General features: G+C 33.5%; 1 protein-coding gene across 1 annotated transcript in view; it reads right to left on the reverse strand.

Moving 5' to 3' along the window:
* LOC132697051 (dual specificity tyrosine-phosphorylation-regulated kinase 4-like) overlaps positions 1 to 10,075 on the reverse strand; it is a 41,677-nt gene extending 31,602 nt beyond the window's left edge. Inside the window, exon 1 of the mRNA XM_060662310.1 lies at positions 9,847 to 10,075. Within this exon, the coding sequence (XP_060518293.1) occupies positions 9,847 to 9,924 (78 nt within the window). The 5' untranslated portion in view covers positions 9,925 to 10,075. The remainder of the gene's footprint in view (positions 1 to 9,846) is intronic.
* Positions 10,076 to 10,876: the final 801 nt, after the last annotated feature.

Consider the following 10,876-nt stretch of genomic DNA (forward strand, 5'->3'; position numbering starts at 1 on the left):
GAAAATATATAAACTTCAAACCCAAATAACGGTTATTGGTATTTCAAAGCAATCTAAATAATTCTTTGAGAAAATAGTAAGAAATAGTAGAAAATGTAACTGGTTTCTTCAAATGAATTAAAAATTTAACTTTCACTCTACTTCACAATACTTCTGGGTAGTAGTTTCGACAGTGACACCGGATCAACTCTGAGGTAGCTACTAAATGCAAAGAGCCTCTTATTCGAATCGAAAAGATGAGTCAGTCAGTTAATGTCAGATTGTTTGAAAATATTGGACAAAGTATGTGAAAAACTGCAAAATTGATAAACAAAAATGGAATCGAATGGAAAAATGGAAATGGAAACAGGAAGCAAAATTGAAAAATCACCGAACAAATTAAGAAAATTTTCCCTTTAGTTAAACATTCGTACAGTTAAGTGTTAGTCGCAAGGTTGGTCCTTAATAGTGCCAAGTATTTTCAAAATACATGCTGCCGATTTTTCAGTTTTGCAAATTATCGTTAAACACATCAATTAAAGGAGGTGTGTCTTAAGTGATTTTCTCAGAAACTTACTTAATTACAACAATTTGCGTAATGTATATGGTTACTCTACAGTCGCGTGTAAAGATGTTTTGGTCTTTTTGACCACAGATTGAATGAAAATACTAACCACAACGCTTTGGTATAATTTTGTATAATTTAAAATACAACATAATGAAATTATGTCCCGGATGTCCAGATTTCAACAATTATGTGTGTTGTATGACGCCAACTCTTAATAGCTTACTTGCATTTTATGGCAAAAATAAACAGATACCATAAATGTAAAATACATATCTATAAGGAATAATTCAATTCCATTTTATAGAAACTTCTCAAAAAGGAAAAGAATAATAAAAATATTAGATAAATTCACACAACTCGTATTTAAAACTTTCAAACAATCTAATGAGAACTGTCAATATTCAGAATTATATTTTAGCCGGTTAGTGCACAAACTTAGTGATACATTTGAACTACTCCTCATAACCGACATATACTTCCATATATATCCCATTAGGCCTCTGTCCTATTCTATACCTCCACATAACTTTCCTATACTTCCATATGTCAGACATACGGAGTAGTTCAAATGTACCGATCTGTTTGGCCTGAGAGACGTAATACCTACTCTTAGTGATATGCATAATTTTGTGCATTATAGATATTTGCAAATGAAACCATTTTTTTCCGGTGATTTTCATGCATTTATCATATTGACCTAACGAGAATAGAAAGCAGAAGGCTAGACGAGTGTCATAATGACTATCCAGAATCCACTGGATCTGTTTGTTCTTAATTTTTCTGGAATTAAATGGATGAATTAATAGAATGAGTCTGAAGTATGGCAGCATTTTTTTTATTTATTTCGATTTCTATGGCTGCCGTTAAACAATTGATATGGTATTTTTATGATAAGTTTTAAATGACACCAGTCATTAACATTGTGGTATGTCCATTTTTTTATATCGCTGACCTGAGTGTTTTGTTTTAGTTTCGTTGTGTTGACAAAGAAAGATACGAAGGCAAAATTCGTAACCTGTCAGCTCTAGCAATAATGGATAAGTCGAAAAATCTAAATTTGCACAACCAGTATAAACCGAATTGTAGTTAGGAGACAAACATTGGGTTTCGTCAGAGAACCATTGTCGAAGGATCAAAACAAAGTAGATTTCGCTTTAAATGCGATAGATACCATAGCGGTCGCGCACCGACCGTTGAAGAAGTTTTAATTGCCGGCCGTCCAGCCGGTTGCTAAAACTAAAATTACGAATTCTGCCGACGTCAGTTTTACGAAATCGTTAAACCGCGAGTGATTCTTTAAAGTCTAAATGGGATTTTACTACCCAGAAATAATCTGAGGTATTTAAAACTGCATTTTTGAAATTCTGAATGTCACTGCCACGTGTGGAGACGTTTGCCTATTTATAGGTACAAGTCTGCACCATAACACTTCTCGATGCTAATCAAATATTGTTAAACTGATTTGAACCAACAATCTGACGAAAATTATTTTTGGTTAGATGTTTCATTTTAGGTAAATTAAACTCTCTGTGGATATATTAGTGTTTTTACTAGAGAAAATAAAATATGGAGCTCTTCTTTGGTGCACAAAAACGGGTTTTTAAAGGAAACGATATAAGTAAGTAATTCTATATTTTTGTAAATTTGTAATTTGACATGTACATTGTTTCTATATGAAAATATTGGACAGTGACTCATGGCAACGGTTAAAAACCGTTTATATTTTTATAATAATTGGTTATTATCCAAAGTTATAAAGTTAAGTCAAAAGAAATTTACACAGTCTATTTCTGCACTATTAAGCAAATTCTTGCTTATTGTAGTTGTGGTTAGTTTTGGACAGGTGGTATCTGAAACTAAAGTGTAATATGTAATATATTTAACTCATCAACCGTAATAGGACGAAGGTATTTGTCAAGCCAACGGGGAAATTTCGAGTTGAATAGGTTCAACAGAATACCAAAATATTAACCAAATTTTCAATTTTCGTTTACCTAACTCACGTTTAGTAGAACTAAAAACGCATTTTGCGCAAGCAGCGTATAAAATCGATTATTTAAATTAAAAATGTAAATGTTCCGCTTTTTTCGATATTTACGGCTCACTAGACAGCGAGAGGTTAATATATTTTTGTATGAGATTAATAAAAACTAATATTACGGAAACTTAAATCGACAGATATAGGGAAACCTTCACCGAAGCAATGGGGGGGGGGGGGGGGCAGTAAGCCAGCGTTTTACTAAATTTTAGTAAACGGTAATACATTTGACATTCTTCAGGTTCTTTTCCATTATTAAAAACGGTTGCAGATTTGATACCTCTTCAAAACAGCTACAGTCATACTTCACCAATTAAAAATAACAAATATTAACTAAAAATCATATTTTTTCCTCATAACTTGCGAATTAAAAATAACAATAAATGGTTATTAACCCAAGGAAATAATTAGCTAAGAACGCGACTGGGCAAAAAGTAATATCTATTTACATATACTCAAAAAATCTTTCTGTAAAAGAAAAATAGGAAATAAAGAAAAGGCGCAGTTGAAACCTGTGGACCGAATGGTTTTTTTTTTTTTATTTGAATGGTTCGCTTCACGGGCGTTTTTTGAGAAATTAAATAACTATTCTGGCTCTGAGGAACCCCATTTTTATATTTTGAATACAACAAACGTCTAAAATGCTCACAGTTTAGTTTCCGTTCATTTTTGAACCTTTTCGTTGGTTAAAAACGGTAAAGCGATCGTTAACCCTGATGGAATAAACTATAATTAAAACACGAAACAACAGTACAGAAAAATCAATTCACTAAGAAAATATTTAACAATTTTATAACGAATTTTAGTCGAATCAATTACCAGTATACCAATTATTGTCTAGTCAACATAATATAACTGGAAAACAATGTTTGAGGACAATCAAACATTGTTTTCCACGAAACCACGTGTAAGCGCTGATATAGTGTTGTAATTATATAGATGATCATGTAAACTAGAATTAAATAATGGAGAGTACCCGTTACGTTCTATTTATCAAACATATTGAATTAAACCTCCATCTAGACAATTACATACGTGCATCGATATACATACAATGGCTAGATAAACGGTAATATTTCGGATTGGGTTCTTTCTCTGTCCATTTGAAATCGTCGGGCGTATTATTTATGACGGTTTCGTGAGTTTCACTTTACAATAACTTTAAATGTAACATTAATATCCGACCGTACGTAAACGTATTCGTCACGCCAATCAACTAGAAATTTACAACGAAGACAATGATATTTCAAACTTGCCATGCCTATTTCAAGACGTAATCGCATTCTTCTTCCGACGTAGGAACGATAAACGAACGACCGAGAAAGCGTGACATAAATTAAAAGTGATTTTTCTATTATTTTACGTTTTTAATTTACTTCGGTTCATTAAAACCTTTTTTTATCAAGACTCTGGTAGGTAACGAAAGCACTGAACAAAATGAACGTCGAAAATTCACTTGTTTTCTCTATTTGGAGTTTGGATTTTCACAAATTTAATAGTTTGAGTCATTCGATTATACAGTGTGGATTCCGGTAACAAAATTATACGCAAATTACAGACAAAATAAACTTTTCGCCCTTATATCAACGTCACTCTATTTTTTTTAATTTTCTTACTAACACAAAGTAGCAATATTGGAAGGTTTTGATTCTCGGTAGCTATTTTCTAGTATTTATGGTAGAACGACTGCCCATATACTTTAAAAGAATGTCCACAATTCAGCTAGTAGCAATTTGAGATAAATTAAATAAATTTAAAAAAAAAAAGGAAAAATTATATGCTCAACGGGCCTAATGGATGATTTCTGAACAAGCAAATTAAAGTAACCCAAATAATTGTATCTAGAAAAACCATATTCCATATTGCCATGGCGCTGCCTTGGCAATTTTAAAATTACATTCTCCACAAAATTAATTAAATTTTGTTAACCTCCTAAGGTAATTCACTAAAATAAAGTAAAATAAATAAAGTTTATTATTGACATCGACAAGTGAGCCAAAAACACCCTTGAGGTTTTATGTATGTAAGTGCAAGGTGTCACAAAAAATAATGGTTTGTCACCCGAATAATACATTAAAAATATATTTCTTTTACATAACAACAGTAACCCCGTAATGAATAACAGCTAGACAGGTTATGAAAAGTTAGTTTTTAGAACATTCCAGCAGTAATTTAAAATTAACATAATCACCCATGTTGCTTAAGTTATTTGTTAATTGGATGCTTTTGTTATGAGAGCTTTTGAAACATCAGTGGAGTTTAGTAAAATACATGACGTTGTATTAAAGAACAAAACTTTCATTTCAATTTTCGGGAAAAATACACCTTTTTGGGTTAACTTTAATAAAAATCCATGGTGTTATGTTTAAAAAACAATACTTTGATTTCAACTTTGATTTCACATATGGTGATCACCATGTAGAGGTTTCAAATTAATACACTGCGTTGCTCACAAACAACGGAGATTCTCACCCAAGTAGGTTTTAATTCGTTTTCCAAAATACTGAATTTGAAAATATAGATTATCATATATTATACCAAAATTTAAAAGCTTTTCTCTCATTTGTCCAGAAATTTTAATAGGACACACAATATTTTTCTTCTTTGTGTGCCATCTCCTCTAAGAGGGTTGGTTATCATCATGGCGATCTTCACTTTAGAAGTGGCTGCTCGGAATAATTCTATTGGTGTACAGTGGCACAATGGTAAGTTTTTCCGCCATGAAGTGCGCCTTCTCCCCACGCTTCTCTTGCCTGGTATTATTCTGCATTATTAGTTGCAGCATATGGTACCTTTTCTTTACAGCCCCCCTCTTGATACCCTACAGCTTCAGGTGGAGGAGCTGTAAATGGGTAGGGCAATCTCTGGTCCTTCAGCTGTGAAATCGGTTCAAAAGGCAGATGAACCAATACGGTCAACGACAGGAAATCCATAAGGCAAGGGAAAACTAGTGCATTAAAGATTATAATGATTTTCCTAAGTACAAACCATCATGGCTAAAAACAATAAACAAACGGCTTCTTGTTTTTAGAGTCTCCGTTATCTCTTTTGTTTTATCCATTCGTCACATTTCAGAAGCCTGGAGTCTTTTCGAGTCTTCTTTGTTCGTTGTCCACGACTCCATTCCATAAAGGATTGAAAAAATATAGCATCTGGCCAATATGATCTTAAGTTTGATGATTAAATCTCTAGCGGTAAACGCAGCTCTAGCTTGTCCTATTTTGGATCTTATTTTTCGGGAGTGTGCTCCAGTAGCGTTTAACACTTACTCTCTCGACTTTCTCATTGCGAACATACAATCTTTCCCGGACATTTGCTTTGCTGATGACCATGAATTTTGTCTTATTGGTTTAAAGTAAGACCAGCTACTTCACTGCTATTGACAATTTTGTGCATCATTCTTTGTAGGTCTGCGTTATTATGGGCCATTACCGAGGATATTGTTTATGAGTTAACCGATTAATCACCCAATATTACACGTAGACTAATAAGTTCAATCCGAAAAGAATTCGTTGAACCAAAGAGCGGGAACTGATTTCACGCCATATTAGAGCTTAATAATATTTAAGCCCAGCACAGCGGCATGCAATAATTCTTTCCATTGTTCTTCAAAACGACTCTTTTTCGAAATGTGCTAGCATTGCGTCCATGTGCGCGGCAAAGAAAAGCTCGCTCTATATCATACAATCGCCATTAATAATTATCAAACAATTATTCTTCCAGTACAAATCTTTTATTCAAGTAGCACTAACGGTCGGTCATTTATATTACGAGACGTGATATATCAGCGGTCGCTCCAGAACTGGTCGGTTTATCATACTCTGACGTTGTGTATCCCGAGAGAAAAATAAGGTGCATAAATCAAGAAACCGTTGTGATAATACAAGACAAAAGCGAAACTTTTTGTATGCAAACAGCTCTTGCTTCAAAATTCCGATTTTGACGTGTTTATTAATGAGGAGCATAACTGATTGCGGAAATCCAATTTGTTTTACGCTGAACTGTAGTATTAAAATTAAACATCATTAAAACCAATGACATTTATTATGTTGTATACATAGGCTCGAATCGATTTGGTGGCAACTGAATCTCATGAAAACGCACATTTTCAGGTTTTGAGTACGATTTCAATACACATTTAATTCGAAAAAAATTAAGTCGACTATCACGTTAATATAACAACCTGAATCAGTACGTCTTTCCTGTTCTCTATTAACCCTATCGGTTTTTTATTATGTAATTTGAACAAATGCAATGCAGTTTGTATTAATTTTTCCCTATTATACATATATGGTTCAATTTGCACCAACTAAAGGAAAGCTGATTGTTCTTGTCAAGCTTTAGAAACGCAAAAGTAAAGTCCAGTCAGACTAACAGTGCAGTTACGTCATAGCGTGACATCTTAATCAAGTTCATTACTGGATGTAATAAATTGTTACAGGAATTTTGTTTGTCAGTTTTTTAATTTTAGTGGATTATTAAATTGTTTCAAAACGCCCCAGCGATTTGGTGGCTCTTATTTTCAAACTTCTGGATTATTTCATCATAGAAAAAAATGCGAGAAAACTGCTTTTATCCTTAAACACCATCTCATTTTTATGAACGAGCAATTTAAGTTTCTGAAAATTATTAATTAGGTAGGTACTTATTATGTCTTATTGTTGCTTGTTTCTGGAGGCATCAAAACCGATGATAAACATAAAGTTCAGACCAGTCATATTGCAGCACACGGAATATCCCTATATAAAGCACAAGTACGGACACGAATTTATGCTATGCACGCAGCAGGTATGAAAAAAATTTGAAAGTTTCCTTTTTTCCAAATGAATAAGATAATTTTTGAGTAAACTTGAAAATCTATATGAATTTCACATAGTTTTTGGTTCGAAAAAATTCATACATTTTAATAATTTCTGTTCTTCCTTTATAGGAGAACATGTCACAATATAATGGCTACGCAAAAAATTTACACGAAATCGATGGTATTAATATTTTACATGGATTTAAAAAGTTTAAATTTTGTATTTCAAGCCGGAAATATCTCATGGAACAACCATAAACGACTGACATTTTTGATAGACAAACGATGCCTGATCATTCAATGCAGTATTTTTGGACGAGGCATGGATATTTAGTAAAGGACCGTCTAGAATATGCTGGTAAGACGAATTTCTATAAACAGTTCGGGAAAAATATGGTGAAGAAAATGGATCTTACATAGATGTATAGTTAAATGTAGTACGGATCAGTCACTCCTTATTTGGTTAGGAAACATGTCACAATTTTTTTGAAAAGTGCAAAGGAAGTATGTTTGTCCCTTGCTTTTTAACACATGCAATAATGCGACTCAAAGACAAAACCGGAGAAAAAAATTAATCGAAATATGAAGGCACTCCATAAAAAACGACTCTAGCATTTATTATTACACTACGGAAAATTTGTTTGCTAAACATTCGCGTTGTTTGTATTAAAAATAATTGACGTAAGTTCATCAATTAACTTAGCGTAAACTAGTATGCCGGGATGCGAATTTTATTGCATATTTTTTTCGGAAAGGTCATCACTTATTTGCAAAATTAAACGCAACCTGGCGACAAAAGGATTAGCAATTTTCACTAAACAAAAAAAAAAGCTTTATTATTCCATAATTATTTAATTACTTACGTTACTTAAACCCCTGACCTTTTTAGCAAAACAAATTCGTTGACCTATTTAACAAAACTATATAACATTTATTATGTAAATATAGCAAATAATAACCTTTATTTTAAACGGTTTAAAATATAGCGGAGTAAACTAGATTGTGCAATATTTCCAGCCGCGCTTAATTAAAATTTAATGTACCGTAAAATAACATGGGCCTTCTAAGCAAAGTAAGTCCGCTAAAGATATTAATCCGACAATAACATAATAAGGCAAAATAGCGAGAAAGGATTTCGGATTTGCGGTTTTAATTGATTTTCCTTTAAGCAAGGAGAAAATTGCGGTACACTTAGCCATGCCCCCTTCAGCAAATCGAACTTCCATATTTACTTATCATTACCTTATAAAAAAATACCTTACAAATCTAAATGACGGTGCAATGAGCGTAATCGGACTAATTACATTGATAAATGCTTTAAAAAGTTAACCGGACCAAAACCGAACAAATAATTTTTTCTACTCCCGTCTGTAAAATTCCTAATTATGCACCGATCTAGCGTGCGGAAAGCATCACTTTACCACATGAGTTTCTTGTCCTACGCATCCGAGCCCCGTCGGACATTTCCGAGATATTACCGCACGGGTTTGGGAGCAATCGGATGGGCTTGAATTTTGACGTTTGTCAATACTGACCCTAAAACTAACGGTCGTAGAAAAAGTATAGTATGCAACTCGTTTGTTAAACTATTTAAATCACTCGTTTATTAATCACTCGCTCCGCTCGTGTCAAATAAACTCGTGAGTCAAATGCCGTTTGCCGCACTTGTTGCATAATATACAATTCTTTCCATCTAAATTTTGGCTTAAATATCAATAAACTTCGCGGCAAATATTTGTAACGAGGAACTAACCATACATTTTGTAACCAATTTTCAGCTGCCAATGTAAATGTCAAATTTACTTCAGTGAATGTCAAGTATTGCAACTGAATTATATCATTTACTATATACTAGGAATAGATCAAGCTGGGCAAAATATTTTTTTTATATTCAAGCAGCATCGTCTTGCTGTAATATTAATTAAGAATTTGTTTTGTGTCCTCCTACTGGAGACCAGTGATAAAAGTTCCGCTTTTAGAAGGCATACCCTTTTTTTTTCTTAAGAATTAATACGTTTCAAGTACTCAACTGCAGATTATGAGCTAACAATATGTTGAAAAAATTGTTGCGAAGCCACTTTAACAATTGATTTCTTACTACTTCTCTCGGAAAAAGAATAAGTATTTTGGTTTACCATAAAAAGTTAGAGAGAAAATCAGATTTGTTTAAAACATTATTGTTATAAAGTTTTATAAAAAATAATATCTTTCACAATGACGATACACTACCATCATGATATTTAGCTTTTATAAAGAACTAAACTAAGCAAATCAACAGCTTTTGCAATATATTTGGTATCCAAACTGGTCAGTAAACTTCCTTCACAAAAAACACGTCTACTAACCAAAACTAATTCGAAAGGGCATAAACAATTATTTATAACAAGTTCTTAACTAGGACGTAACGTATTTTATTCTATTCTATTCTAACTACTTATTCCTCAATAAAATAAACATTACCAAATCTTGGTTAGTGGAAATAGTCCATCCCATAGCGCGGATTCCCCGGCTGCTAGGGTAGGTGTGGTAGGCGCACATTAAGGCTCCCTTAGAACTACGAAATGCTCCTCCACCACAGCACTAGGGTGTAGGAGCATCGTGTGGGAAGTCACGAAAGGGAACAAGTATAGATTAATTGGGGTTTGGTGGACGAGGGCTGGACAACCGGAACCTGGACGCCGCGTCCGGAGATGAGATCGCGCCAGACTAAATAGCGTAACGCGAAGAGCCGCCAGAGAAGCTGGAACGTTCACGATCCCGCGCAAAGGATCAATATACACGTTTCGGCGGTGCAAAGTCGGGTCATCGAAAAATACGAGTTAAATTTTGCGCCATTCCAAGCCTTATTCTCTGCAGTCATTTTTTTGCGACCGCCTAGAACTTTATAAGAGTTGTTTCTCTTCTAACCAGCGAATTGCTCCATGCATTTCAATTTGGTAGCTTTGCTGAGATATGTCTTCCTTTTTTAATTACTTGCCATAAATGGACAAAAATAACTCATCAAATATTCTTTTTATTCCAGTGGCAGTTGACTTTTAAATTAGGTATTGTACAACCATCTTAGATTAGTCGCTGATTTTTTTAGAAAAACGTATTTTAAAGTGGCATGATCGCGACTAAAAGGCACTAATCGGTAAAGCATGTTAATAGATGGAGAAAAACATAATCGAACATAAAATGGGATATCAGCTATATACTAACTCTGTTATAATTTTTGAGAAGTGATAAATGGTAATATTAGATACGTTCAAAAAGATAAAAGTATTATCTTATCTTCTACGCGACTTAAAGCTTAGTTCCAGGTTATTTCGATATAGCGACCAGCATTAACGAATAAGGGGTTAAACCACAAGCTTGAAATTACTAGTAGTTTAGTAGTTAGGAGTGACTTTCTTTTAGATTGTTCGGTTGAGGATCGGTTATAAACTCGTTTTTCCGACATTTTTATATTGTGATAAAAGAAAATTGAAGGAAATAAATGAAAACTGTA

The sequence above is a fragment of the Cylas formicarius genome, unplaced genomic scaffold (genome assembly GCF_029955315.1).
Source record: "Cylas formicarius isolate icCylForm1 unplaced genomic scaffold, icCylForm1.1 PGA_scaffold_1__22_contigs__length_36826433, whole genome shotgun sequence".
Taxonomy (NCBI): domain Eukaryota; kingdom Metazoa; phylum Arthropoda; class Insecta; order Coleoptera; family Brentidae; genus Cylas; species Cylas formicarius.